General features: G+C 41.0%; 1 protein-coding gene across 4 annotated transcripts in view; it reads right to left on the minus strand.

The window, feature by feature from the left end:
* The window catches only part of INPP5A (inositol polyphosphate-5-phosphatase A), a 240,041-nt gene that overhangs the window by 12,486 nt on the left and 212,519 nt on the right, over window positions 1-15,036 (minus strand). For all 4 annotated transcript variants that reach the window (XM_079978457.1, XM_079978459.1, XM_079978458.1 and 1 more), the window contains one exon: window positions 12,697-12,770. In XM_079978457.1, coding sequence (XP_079834583.1) covers window positions 12,697-12,770 — 74 coding nt within the window. The remainder of the gene's footprint in view (window positions 1-12,696; window positions 12,771-15,036) is intronic.

A 15,036-nucleotide genomic window follows, 5' to 3' on the forward strand; every position in this document is an offset into this window, starting at 1 on the left:
GGTCAATCGTTTGGGAGCTTCAAAAGCTTTCTTCAGCCCGAACATCACAGTGACCGATGCCAACCGACACCGACACACTTAGGGACCCGCAGAGTTGCGCATCATGCGTAACAGACCTCAGCAACTCAGCATTTTGGCTAATCTACTTTATTTACATATAAACACACATGGATCACTGCAACATGGCTCCCTCTCTCACTAGCATCAGACAGCAAAGAGAAAAAGAACAAAGGACAATAGTCCCACTTCATGGAACACAGTAACACAAACATCCTGTCTCCATCACTTCCCACTCTGAGGAGTCAAAACACCCCCCGTCATGTGATAGACAAAAATCCCATGACTGCAACCATGGAGCAGGAATTCTAACATATGAAAGAGGTTTGCCTGAGATCCTGGAGAGCAGCTGCTAAAACTGGGCTAGTTGTACATACAGCATATTTTCACAAATTGTCCAATCTGCTATAAAACTTATTCCTATGTTTCTGTGTTTTGCTGATAACAGCCGAGGAAGCAATGAACAAGGTCTCTTACAAGAGAGTAAATTTTAGTGAGACAGCCAGGATGAGGAAGTCAGTTCCCCACCCTCCCCATCATGCCCATATCCTCCCTAGGGTCCTCCTACATATATCTTAGATATGTGTACACATAAAAGCCTTCTTCCAGTATAAAACAGACACTTGGCTGCCTTTGCACATCATGGTAAGCCATGGCTCCCATTTCAAGTGGGCGCAACAGACCATGATCTCTGGCCTAGTGTTACATATGAATTGGAGGCTATGGTTGGATTCACTGCAAGCAAATCATGATACGAAGCCAAGGTCTGTTATTGGCTTACCAATTGTGGTTTATCTGAAGAGAAACAAACCATGGCCTCAGGTTTAGAAGTAATGCTAAGCCAGGAGTTGTGGTTTGATACTCTGCTAGGTGAGGAGCAAAGTGGGAGAGATCTCTGCATTCATGGCAAACCATGGTTTACTGTGATGAGATGACCTGGTTCCACTTCCAAGAGGTTCAAAGCAATAAGAATTCTGGAAGAGCCCAGGTTTGTAACAAATCTAGGCAAATATCTGAATGCGTGTGTATTGTTTGTCCATGGTACCAAATGCTAATTTGGTACCATGGACAAACAAGACACACAATTAAAGAAAACTGTTTACTAACCAAAAGGTTCATTTTTCATTTCACAACTTGGCAACTCCCATAAGGGTAGTTTCTGAGAAAAGTCAAATGACTTGGGCTTTATTGTTGTCTTGCGCAAAAATTGCACACCCTTTGAAGGTCCATATTGTGCTGTCAAATGCCAATTTTGAACTTCAGCATTCCATTGCTCTTCAGAGAGGAAGATGGCAAAAGAGCAACAAAAGAACCCCAAAAGAGCAAAAAGAGGAAGGATGGCTGCATGACTAGCCCTTTTATAGGGTCTGCTAGGGTCATGCCCCTCTACCTGGTCACATACATGGGGATGATGCTCCAGAACAGGTATGACAGGAAGTCTTCCCTGTCTGGAGCAACATTCCCCTGTGTCCACTCTAGGAAACAGGAAATGTTGTATTTGACTGCTTCAGTGAATGATATATCCCACAAAAACTACTGGAGATTTATATAGCTTGGAATTTGAAGATACAGTAGTATATCCCAATGGTGTATATCAAACGGGATGATACATTTTAAACTTTATTTACTTGATGTACCAAAAGAATTCTGATTTCACTTTGAAGTACTTCTGCAGAGTCAACATCTGATGTAATGCCTGGTATAATGGACATAAATCATGCACCCAGGATTCTGTGACTATAAGAAAATGTCTGCTGTGCTTGAATTGCATTAAATGAATGAAGTCCAAATTGCTAACTCCAAAACAATTGGAGGAGCTGGAGAAAAAGAATAATGAGATATTCACCCTGATTCAAAGGAGATGCCACATGCTCTGCAATTTTTCCCCGAATCTTTTTGAACTCTGTGCACATCAGAGACCTTTGGAGTTTGGCCAAGACTGAAATGTACCTCCATTTAAATCACGGGATGGTTTGCTATTTTCAGTGGAAGGTGACTTTCACCTATTGTCAACAATCCTGTGGCCAGTTACATGTGGATAACTTACTTCCAGAAGGAAATGATAGGTTTCTAACTTGGCCTGCAACCAAGTCATAATCTATTTTAGTTTAGTGCAACCCCCTTGCCCCCAAACAGATGTATTTTTAGATTTCAGGGAAGACTTTTGTGTGCAGATTCTAAAGGGATTCTGTAACACTGTCACCTTCTAATCTTCCTAGGATCATGGATTGCCATGGACAGGATACAGGGTATACATGCTATGCAGTGGCGTAGCGTGGGGGGTGCAGGGGGGGCCGGCCGCACCGGGCGCAACATCTGGGGGTTAGGGTTAGGGGGCGCAAATCCATGGGTTAGGGGGTACAAATTACTTGCCTTGCCCCGGGTGCTGACAACCCACGCTACGCCACTGATGCTATGCATTCTTCATAAGCGAGGTCCTGATTTTGTCTGAAGGTAACCACGATGCTTGCTAAAACTTCATTTGATAGGACTGTGCGGCAAATGTGGAAAAGAGCCCTTTAAGAATAAGCATAGCTAGCTGCTCATAGCTAGACACCCAGTAAATATTTCCCACGGATTAAATTACTAATTAATATTACTATATATGCAGAGCCTCAAGTACAAAAACCCCCAAAGCAAAACAGTCTGTTGATGCAATCATCTTAGTTCATTTGAAACACCTCTCTTAGGCAATGGCTATAATTAATGAGCCTTCATCATGTGCTCATCCTTTGCATCAGGTCAAGCTGTAAGATACACTTCTGTTGGAATTAAATTGACCAATCTGCACTGGCCAAAATGCTAATATTTCTGATCCCCTGCTAGCTAACTGGCCACGATGTGTATTTCATTTGAGCAAAATCAGGAGGGCAAACAAGGCTTGCAAACATAAGAGTTAAAGTACAATGAGTTAAACAGCTGCCGCTTGCAAATAGTAGAACACCACCATGGTGACCAAGCTAACAATCAGAGTCAAAGGTCACAATAAAAGAGGTGTGTATGTGTGTGTCAGCCAGGCAATTTGGCAGCAAAGGGTAAGGAGGATAAACAGGTCCCGAATCATTGTTTCACATAGGGTTACATACAAAAACAACAACAGCAAGGTTCCAAGTACAGTAGTAGTTTTTATAGGCCTGTATAGACCATTTGTTATGTTGCAATGAGCCTGCACAATTGCCTCTTGCTGCATTAGTTATTACTAGTAATATGGATGCAATGGAATGTTTCCATTTAGGGAAAAGATGACTAAGAACTTCCTTTTTGCTGCGAGATGGCGGGTCTTTACCCTCTTCTTGGTACATAAAATCTGCTCATATCCACACCACACACTCATGAATTGCCTGGGTGACGGTGTCAACCTCAATGAATGTTAATGTCAATAATGCCTTTCCTGGATCCTCTGAGGGCATGTTTAGTTAGTTGTAATGGCCATAAAGGTTGGAACAATAAATACCAACTATAGTATATTTAGCCTGCTTAGACAGGAATAACAGAAATTAGTATGGCAATATCTTCAACTTTGGGTCCACAAATGTTGCTGGCCTACAACTCCCATCATCTCTGACCACTGGCTACGCTGGCTGTGGATGATGGGAGTTGTAGTCCACAGCATCCAAAGCGCTACAGATTCTCCAGTCCTGTTCTAAGCGTACCGACACAGAAAATTAGGTTTACTTAACCCTTTTATGCTAGAAATAAGCACTTTACTAATCTAATATTGTGGCAAAAATGGATAGAGCCACTCTACAAGTCAATTTAACCATTCCATGGCTGTTCATCATAGCCATTTTTTTAAAAAAAAACCTCTCCACCATTGCATCTGGAGTTATTGTAAGATTTCTTCCTACAGTGAGAGAGTTCTTGCAAAACCTGGACTCTGACAGTGCTGACAGGGGAAGTTTCCACACAGAGAAACCAAGGAGAAGAAAATAAAACAGCAGTTGTTTAATAACCTCATGCTATCACCGGTAACACGCGGAGACTAAATACAGCACCCAGGTTACGATAGCCCTATTCAGACACTCATAATGGGCCTTAAATAAACAGGCAAGGTGCTCTACATCTGCCCTTTCTTCCCCATTGGTCTTTGCATCTTCAAGGATGACTTGTCTACAGCAAGGAAGCATTCTGTACTTGTGGTGGCCTCTGTGCATTTTGGAACTCTGATTTTCCTTGGGGGTGCAGTTAAGAGTGCTTCTGCATGATGAATGTCTGAACAATGCTACTGAGAAAGGCAAATGTGTCCGTCCGTCCGTCCGTCTCTCCCCCCCCCAATCAGGAAAGAAAGGACACTGCCGTATTTCAGAATGACCTTGCTTTATGCTGCTCAGTGCAGTGCAGAGAAAAGAAGAAATGTGACGGAATAAAGCCCTAATTCTTTGGAAGGAGGAGACAATAGGAAAATAAGCCAGTTCTCTCTACAAAATAGGTCTACAGAATATACTTCTGCTAGGAAGCTAGCAAAAAATCCAGACGAAAAATGCCACAGCTATGAATGAGATTTGACCTGTCATTCTTGCTTAGATGTGTCAAAGCAAAGAAATTGTCAGCGTTGGGTGGGGGTGAGGGGGGTGGGGGTGTCTGCTGAAGGAAGGGGTTTATGTGGAATTCACAAAGAGAAGAGAAGATATCTAAGACACGAACATATGTCCAACCAGTAAATTACATGACAGCCTAATGCAATGACAAACAAGAACAGGTCACTTTTAAGAGAATGATTAATACACGAGATTACTGTGCATGCACACTTATCTGAAAGCAAACCTTGTAGCTGGGTGTGAACCCCTGGCAAGTCAGCTCCTATCTCTGCCATACAACAGCTACAAGAATAATTATAATAATTAATAGAGAGAGGTGATAAAGTTAACAATTGCCCACCTGTATCATGGCAAACCACAATGTCCTTATTTCGTTTTTCACACCTACCACCTTTCCATAGTGATTACAGTCTACCAAAGACCTATTTTCAGCTTACCCTGAGCTTGCTGTTTGTTTAATGTCAGGGTGTCAGGTGACTGACAGAACCTACAGTGCTCAAAAGAATTAGAGTCAGTTTCTCGCTGCTAGTACAGCAGAAAACAAGTGTGTGTTTAAAACGAACAGGCCTCACCATTTGCTATATAAAAGACTCCCCACCCCCACCCCCAACCCTGAGGTCCACCAGAGGGATGACTTTTCAGGTGTCAGTGCTCACCAATAAATCAGAAGTGGGCTGTGCTGGTCCTTGTGCCGGCAGGCATTCAATTGGGGCAGAGACAGGACTTGGCTAATAAACACATTCATCTTTTCTGTCAGTTAATGCCAACTCTTAGTGGCTTGGTTTGCATATACTGCTAAGCCATGGTTTATTAACTGCCCAGCAGCTTAACTATGGTTTGTTTACTGCCAACAAACCATGATCTTAAACCATGGTCTGCCATTGGTTCATGAAACTTGCTTTGCTTTAACTATGGATTATAGTGTTATGTGCAAACCCAGAACTCACCCTTAACCATGGTTGCCCACCCCAACCAAGACGTTTACCAAGCTATAAAGTCAAGAGTAACTAGAAAACATGCCAAACCTTGGAGAAACTTTGTTTGATTGTCTGTGGGACCAAATGAGATTAACATTTGCTTTGTTAATAAAATCATGAGTTAAGAAAACCATAGCATAGTTAGTGTTATGTGTGAAGCAGGCCACTGAAAAAGAGAAAATATCATCCACACAGGTGGTTAAGTACCTCTTGAAGGTCAGAAACATACACATGGCTCCAGTAGACAACATCCAGTAATTAACATCACATCTTTTCACCATTAAGATAACAGTGAAAATATGGCCATGGGAGAATACTGGGGGCATGCTAAGCTTCACTCTCAGTTCATGTGGGTTAATCAATAAATGCCCGATAGACATCTCCTGTGTGTCCTTCTCAACTCAATTCTGTCTGAGAATGTGACCAGGAGTTCTCTCTGCAGAAACCATTTAAAACCATTGTCCTTGAGAGCAGGTGCAGCACTAGGAGGTCTGTTCAGTTCTGTTTGCCCTGCTATGTAGTCTCTCAATTCTTTATGAAGAAGTAGAATCTACCAGGTGAGAGCTGGGAGGGTCCTCCAACTTTTGTGTGGCACAAGGGTTAAGATACACCTCCGATAGAGGCTTTTGTATTTTGCTTTCTTCCACTTTTCGTCTCTGTTGTCTTTCTTTTGTGTGTTTGCTTTGTTTTCTCCTTTTTATATGTTTATTTATATTTGTTTGGCTCTTATTGTATGTTGAAAAGTTTGAATTAAAAAAATTGAACAAAAAATGAAGAAGCAGAGTCTAGAGATCCCAGCGAAGTCTCAAAATAATGTGTAACCATGGAAGGACTTGCCAGAAAGATGGCAAATTCATGTATGACATGAGCAGAAAGGCTAGAGCTTTGGGGGTTGTACATCCTCTTGTTGCATCCTCAAAGGAGGGCAATTTCCACAAGTGACCCTGAACTTCAATTTTGAATGTACATAAATCAAATTAAATATAACGCAATTGATTAGAACATACATATGCCTTAACAACGATGGCTTTCTCTTTCCTTCTATATCTTATTTAAGTGCATTGGCAACCTTTAAGAAAGATGCAATTTCATTTGAGAAACATTTCTCAACTTATGCTCCAATTTTGGGAGTGAAAACCAAGGTTCATATGATCCAGGAGCAGAATAATATCTGGGCTGGATGTGAAGAATCCTTAGGTAGATGCTAATCTTGATCCACATAACACCAAGCAGTTGCAGAGTCTCCAACCAACAGTATATCTTCTTGCGATCAAACAGCAACATGCTGGAAAGTTCAGATGGTTTTCCTGATGCAAAAGTTAACGGCCACTAGCATAGGGCTTACTTCATGTGTTAATTTAATTACTTGATTGTGTATTAATGACCATGAAGTATTGCCTTAAGAACTGTTGATGAGACAGGTACAAATCACATATAATTTCCAAATTACTGTTAGAAAGTAAAAAAACACACGAAAAAAGATGAACATTGTTGTTAGCCTAAAAAGCAATGGTTTCAATTATAACTAAAAATTAAAAGACAAGAACTGACTTTTTGTTGTGGTTTTCCCCCCAATGAAGCTATAACTTTTTTTTCAAATTATGTCTCCCAAACATAAAGAGTGAGCACTTGGTACAACATCTCCGGAATTTGGACCACAGCTGTAAGAATGGATAGAGCCCAAAGTTAAGAGCTTTTGATGGTCATTGATTACAATACAGTTTATAATGTGCTTCACTTTTAAATTCTCCAGGAACAACAACAACAACAACAACAACAACAACAACAACAACAACACAACCCCTTTTTCCTCCTGAGAGCTAGAAACAGAAGGAAACTTTAAAAAATGTATTTCTTACATTCAGGCCTAGGGACCTGCAATTCCACCCCAGCCCCAAACAAATCCTAGTATTCAAATGCCATGTTCAATAAGAACAGACATCTAGAAACGTACTTAATTTCTGCTCCCTGTTAGATAATGATTCTCGACTAAAGTTTTTTCATTGCTAAGAAGGGTTAAAGATGTCAGTAACTATTTCAGCAATCAACAGAACAAGAAAGAAAGCACAGTATAACAAAAACTTCACTTTAGGATTCACAGGAAAAACAAACCAGTACAAATATGTAATAATTAATATTACTACTGGGAAGCACAACATATATACTGTAGTTATGGACACTGTTTTGGGGGGATTTACAGGGGATGGCAGCTGTTTTCAAAATCAGAGCAAGACTGTTGCGCATGAATACAGAATTTTTTCTTCTAAGCATAGTGAAAATTCTAAGCAGAAATAGGAAAACAGATGAACTCTACCGTTGCTCTGTGCAGACCCATATCATGAGCTCCTATATTAGTACCTGAAAAATACAGACTCCCTCTCTGCCCTGATTTTTGTGGTGTTGGTCATTCTGCTAGTTTTGGAAAATAATATACATATTTTATACAAAATAATTTGCACACCACCTTTTGGCATTCACAGTGCCCCTGGGGAAGTTCTAACAATATATAGTCCAGCATATTTTAAACCTTGAAATGCTGCATATGCAGCAATCGAGCCAAATTTTCATTGCAATTGTATACATGTCTACTCAAAAGGAAGCCCTATTGTGCTCAATGGGACTTAGCGTACTCTGAGCGAAGTGTCTAGAGGACTGTAGCCTCAAAACCCTGTTGAATTTGCTGGGGAAAGGCTAAGAATGTGCTAAAGCCTGCTATCAAAACCAGCAGGTTTTAAAAGTGCTTCGATTGTGCTTATTGCATCTGAAGGATTATAGTAAAAAGATCTTCTTTAAATTGCCTTAAACAACGTATAAAACTTGAATCCTAAATGGCAGCTCCCAAACCAAGAAAATGAATGGATCACCTCAAAAGATTGCGAGTTGGTTTTTTATGAATTAGTTTTGGGGGAGGGGGGAAACACCCCAACCCCTCTCAAAACACTACTCTCTTTCCCTCTCCCATTGCTTGCCAAAAGTCTAGGCGCGCCATCGTCTTTTTTTATTCAGGTCCCAGCGTATTTACTGCCTCCTGTACCTAAACAAGTCATCTTGACCCTTCTTGTCAGACCACTGGCACTTCATCACAGCAGTGTCATGGCTCTCTGGCTCCAGGACCACCACTAACACGGGAAAGCCAAATTCATCACGAGGGTGTGCAGTGTTCAAAGCTGTCACGCCTGCCCTGACGGATGACTTCTTGAGGGTAAGTGATATGAATTTACAGCTTGTATCGCATTCTTGAAACCAAAACGCAAGTCAGGGAGAATGCAACTTTCTTCAGGGTACATTTTTCGCTGCAAAGAAATTTAAGAGCGCTACCATTTCTGGATCGGGTGACTGAGAATTCTCCAAGCACTCATCTCTTTCGCTCTGTTGGTTTATATACCTGCGGTCATTTTATAAGCTGCTTTTAGAGTATTTAGAAGTGCCTTACAAATGTTTCAAATAAATAATGCCCCTTCCATAGTTAATAAGGCAAACCCGTTTGCTGCTGAAACCATACTTTATCCATCTTTAATAGTCAACGGAGGCGATTACAATGTGTTAAGAAGCAACTCAGTCATTGACACATTCTCTTTTCAGTTTAGTATTTCATTTACTTAGCTGGCAAAAGGATGTAGACTGACAAGGAACCAAAATACTCATTGCTTTGAAGCCCATTGAATTCGATGGGTCGTATTTCCAGGTAAGTGGGGTTAAGATTGCTGTCGCGATTCCTGCTCAGACCACCACAACAGAAGCTCTTATCTGAGAGGAAGGACGAGAGCCTCCTCATCCAGAGCAGCTGTATCTTGGGGGAGGGAATTACTGACATCTTTCAGCCTCTGTTCCCCTGACTTAACCCACCTCATGCCATCCTCCAGTTCCCCCTCCTTGTCCATCTCAGTCTGGCACTCTAGGCCTGAGCCTGGCGATGTCTCAGGACTCATGACAACTGCAATCTTAATCTATTGTGCACATTTGCCTTACGTAAGAAATGCATTTCAGTTGCATTTCTTCATTCTGCCCGGTAAAGGAAAGCCCTTAGAACAGGGGTAGGCAACCTAAGGCTCGGGGGTCGGATGCGGCCCAATCGCCTTCTCAATCTGGCCTGAGGACGGTCTGGGAATCAGCGTGTTTTTACACAAGTAGAATGTGTCCTTTTATTTAAACTGCATCTCTGGGTTATTTGTGGGTGTTTTTACATGAGTAGAAGGTGTGCTTTTATTTAAAATGCATCTCTGGGTTATTTGTGGGGCATAAGAATTTGTTCATTTCCCCCCCAAAAATATAGTCCGGCCCACCACATGGTCTGAGGGATGGTGGACAGGCCCATGGCTGAAAAAGGTTGCTGACCCCTGCCTTAGAACATGGTGGCTCTTCCATGAACTTACAAGGCACTTGCCTTCCTCTGCATCCCAAAATATACTTGGCACACTTGATTCTCTTGCTAAACTTTGTTACGTAATCACTGTCTTATGGACTGTCCCCTGTTCGTGATTCATTCCTTTTTATATAGTTTGGACAGAGCCCTCTCACCCCATAATGTGAACAAACTCCGCACACTCTTGCCTTCAATTCCAAAAAAGCTTATGGTGACAAAGATGCCTCTACATGACGGATTATTCTGAACTCATGCACCCAAGCTTTTGGTAGTGTCCATTCAATGTGATCCTCATCAAACACCATCCCATACCCTCCCACCTATTTACCATTTCTATGTTCCTGCTTTTATTTCTTGTTATTTAGAAAAAGGATTAATACAACTTTTCCTCCCAACTCCCCCAAACTCTGGAGTGGAGTTTGCATCTGATGAGTGAGTCTTCTCCTTTTTGCAAGGGAGCGGGTGGCGCTGTGGTCTAAAGCACTGAGCCTCTTGGGCTTGCCGATCAGAAGGTCGGCAGTTCGAACCTGTGCAACGGGGTGAGCGCCTGTTGCTCTGTCCCAGCTTCTGCCAACCTAGCAGTTCGAAAGCATACCAGCACGAGTAGATAAATAGGTACTACTGTGGCGGGAAGGTAAATGGTGTTTCTGTGGCACTTTTCATCATGTCCCGTTACACCAGGAGCAGTTTTGTCATGCTGGCCACATGACCCGGAAAGCTGTCTGCGGACAAATGCCAGCTCCCTCAGCCTGAAGCGAGATGAGTGCCGCACCCCACAGTCAAGTCTGACTGGACTTCATTGTCCAGGGGTCCTTTACCTTTTTTTACCTTCTCCTATTGGGAAGCTTTAAACAAAACAAAATAAGGTGCAAATCCCTCAGTTGTTATTTCTAAACAGCAGGTATCTGTTTTTGTCTCTTGAGATAAAACATGTACCTGCTTTCTTCCAACTTCATTTCTTCATTATTCTTAATGATATTTCTATGGGTGCTTTTTCACCCAAGCAGATGATGAGAACTAAGGAAGAACATAGGAAGAGCCTGCTGGATCAGGCCAATGACTCATCTAGTCCATCACCCTGCTCTCACAGTGGCCAACCAGATGCCTGTGTGTAACCCACCAGTGAGACTCAAGCACAAGGCCACTGTCCCCCCCCCCCGAGGTTTCCAGCAACTGCATTCAGAAGTATTACTGCCTCCAGTCTTGGCAGAGGTGTGTGTGTATGTTGCGAACTGGTATGGTAGGGACTGAGTAATGGGCCCCTAACAAAGGGGAAGAATGGAGGGTTGAAGGCACGCAAGAATCCTAGCTTGGTACTTATACAGGGCAAGTGGAGGTGGGGAAATCACAAGGACCAGGGTCTGGGAAGGAGCAGAAGAATCAGAGCCTTGACATATGTGAAACAGAGAGTGCGTCTACAAGTTTACACTTTGCGTGAGAGAGGCTGGCAGGAGGTCCAGTGTGTGGAGGGCAGAAGCCCAGTGAAGAGGCCTTTATCATATTCTGAGTGTGAAAAGTATAAGGGTTTCATACCCCTAAAGCTGTCCCTCGTGTATTAAATCTACTTCTCTGAGGGTATATGAATACTTATCAAAATGGAAAGAAGCCTTGTGAAATTTATTAAGGTGCACATTTTCACTACTGGAAGTTAGGCCATGCTAACTTAAGAAATAACAAACCTGTTCTTTAGGAAAAGCAAAGTCCTCTTTTATGTAGATAGTATACACCTAAATATACAATAAGAGCTAATGCTATTTGGCATACATCTTCTATCTCTTATACAAAGGCCCTGAAATAACACATTTGGGCTGAAACGCTTTGAGCTATTAATAACAATTCATCAGCATAATTCAATATCTTTCTTTTTGTGTGTTCCCTTAATGATTATAACCACTCTTAACGCCTTTAGAGATGGTTTCTTGTGTGCACCATCACATGCATCCTATGTTTTTGACTACTCCACAATGAACATCATTTTTTAAAAACAACAACCGTATAGCAGAAAACACTTAAAAATATAAGCCTCTCATTCATACAAATAATGGATTGCCTAAGTTCTCTTGCAAAAATATCTATTATACGGAAATTGAGTTAACTGTTCTCCAAAAACAAGTTACAGATAAAATCTCTTCTATTTGGAAGTTAGGAAAAATTTGGAAGGAGTGGGGATGTTGATAGGCAGAGATATATTCAACACAAGGTGTTTTAGGGTACATTGTTACTTTTTTAATCTTAAAGAACTACCAGTCTATTACTACTTAAACTAAAACTGAAGTAAAATTATAATCCTAACATTAAATCTTCTATTAATGTGCAATTGGCTCTGAATTCTCATTAGGCAAGAGTAATTACACCAAACACTTTCACTTCATTGCAAGAGTTCCAGAGTTCACTCTTCAAGATTGGTGCAATATAGGATATTTTTGCCCATTTTAGGCAGGTATCATAGCAGAAACCTTTATTTCAAGGGGAATTCACATGCCTGTAGTTCTATAACAGTTGAACATAAACTTGAGAAAATCCATGCTGGTAAGCAAATTTAAAGAAAGGAGAGCTGTAAGACTTTTAGACGATTAACAGTATCCATATAAAACATTATGGCCTTAATCCAGAGAAAACTGAAACTACAGGACTAGATACAGTTTCTTTTGCATTCCCAACAACACTAGCTTTACAATGAATGGCATTCTAGTTCTCACTTACCAGATTTCCAAAGTGTGCTTAGAGTTAGGATGTTAATTAAATTGCATACATATCTTACCTGGGAGGAAACGAAATGTCCAGTTCATATAATTTGTCTTTAAAGACTGACAGCTCTTTGTCAAATTCCAAAAGCTAATGGGGGAAAAAAGGAAACCAGAATTAAAACAAATAAACAAATAAACCCTTGTTTTCTTCAAAAAAGGTAATTGTTGAGTACATCTTAAGCTGCAATACTTACACCGCGATAGATTTCAAGCTATTGTTAATGTTTTGCTTTATGATGCTGTTTTGTGATTTTATTATTTTATTCTACACTGATTTGGGGAATTGTCATGAAAAATGTAAATTTCAAAACAAAATAAATGAAGAAAGGAAAACATGATGCTGGATTAAAAGTATTGTGAACAGGTCTATTATTATTATTATTATTATTATTATTATTATTATTATTATTCTGAGAAAAAGAAACAGCAATGAGCATTAAAAACACACAATATGAATTTCTTATGAATGCTCAGAAAGGATTCAACTTTGCTTTTATACTAGGGGCCCACCATGTGGGAATTTGCTCCTTTCAGAGATTAGCTCAGGATTGTTAAAGAAGCACTAGTTTTACTTTTTTGGAGGTAAAACTAATTAGCTGTTCAGAATATTAATATATAGCAAATTAAGATGCTAACCACTCAACAAAATATGCTCATATGGTGGTAATATTAGCTGCTGTACTCTTCTGCCTAGAAAAGAAGTTATGATAAAAACATAAAAACAAGAACCCAAACTGTCATCTTAAAATTTACCTGCAAAATAAAACCAAACCACAAGGCTATGCAGAACAGCCCCATTTGACCACAAAAGCAAGTAGTATTCCTATTCAGCTATTCTGAGGCAGTCACATTATTATTTATGTATCACTTGATACAACACATGATTATTTCTAGAGTTGTGTTCCTAGGCAGCAGCAGTGAAAACACAATATTAGAGACAGATATTAAGCCAGCTTTAATGTACCGAAAGAAGCATATGAACCCCCTGGACAAAGTTTTTCCCCTGCAGATTGCCACAAAGAAAGGAAGTGTGTAGCTTAACATTGTGCTCCGAAGCCAAAAAACAAACACCCTCCTCATAAAAGAACAATACTAGTAGTCTATATTTCAAAACAGGAGCTATCCTGATGGGCATAAAAAATAATAATCTTCGTCCGAGAACCAAGACCAGCATCGAGTCCGACATGCAAATGAACCTATAGTGCTACTGATCCATTGCTGTAAATGCCACTTTCGGTTTTGACAAGCATGCCATCAAAAATAGCTCTCCTTATAGAGCCTGTGTGTTTACTCCCTGTTCATTAATCATGTCCCAACTCACAGCTGTGCTGATACCATTGTATGAATGGCAGAGGTTCCGAATGAAATTAGATTGTGTTCTTCTTTCCCCTCCGCTCTGTCATAAATCATTCCTGAAATGTGCAATTAGCAGCTACTTGTACACATTAATTATCTGTGTGAAAAGCAGATACCTGAACCACCTGCACAACTGATTAGCTACCCTCCCTGTGGCCCACCCATTTTGTCTACAATCTCTGCAGCGCCACCAACCACCTATCGAGGCGGATTTTTGTCGGTGTACGAATATGGGCCCACAGGAGCATGAAATGCCACTCCTTCCTTTCTTGCATAGCTCATGCCAAAGATAAAAAAACAGAAATGGTTTAAGATGCTTTATATTAAAAAAAAAAACCCCTTATTGCAAATGTATGCAAATTATGAGAATTTTAAGGCCAAGCAATCTACATCCAAAAGCAGTGTAAGAGTTGTCTAGTCCCTGAGGTGCCATAAAGGCCACGTGGACTTTGATCACGGGACTTGGGAATAAAACACACAAATCACTCTAGAAGATGATCACACAATGGTCTGGTTTACATGCACCAGCTCATGGATTAGCCCAGAGACATGAGTCTCAAGCTCCTGAGAAGGAGATTGTAACTGCTTTACTCCACCCAACACACGGTTTCGTGTGTTGTTTGAACCTGGGTTCATGGCTTAGTTCAGGCTTCCTCAACCTCAGCCCTCCAGATGTTTTGTGACTACAATTCCCAGCATCCCTGACCACTGGTCCTGCTAGCTAGGGATCATGGGAGTTGTAGGCCGAAAACACCTGGAGGGCTGAGGCTGAAGAAGCCTGGCTTAGTTCTCCCCAGACTAGCCCCAAGCCGATACCAAGGTTTGTTCTTAGTTTACAGCTCTTGATTACTCTGGAAATAGCTCAGCCATTCCATGCCTTAGGGTGGCACAGCAGCAAAATGACTGGGGAGGCACAAAGTGGCCCAAATGGTAAATCCACTACAACTCTCCAGCACAATTTTGTTTAGGCAAGCCTACTCAGATATGTAGAATGTTTA

This window comes from Podarcis cretensis (genome assembly GCF_951804945.1).
Source record: "Podarcis cretensis genome assembly, chromosome: 5".
NCBI lineage: Eukaryota > Metazoa > Chordata > Lepidosauria > Squamata > Lacertidae > Podarcis > Podarcis cretensis.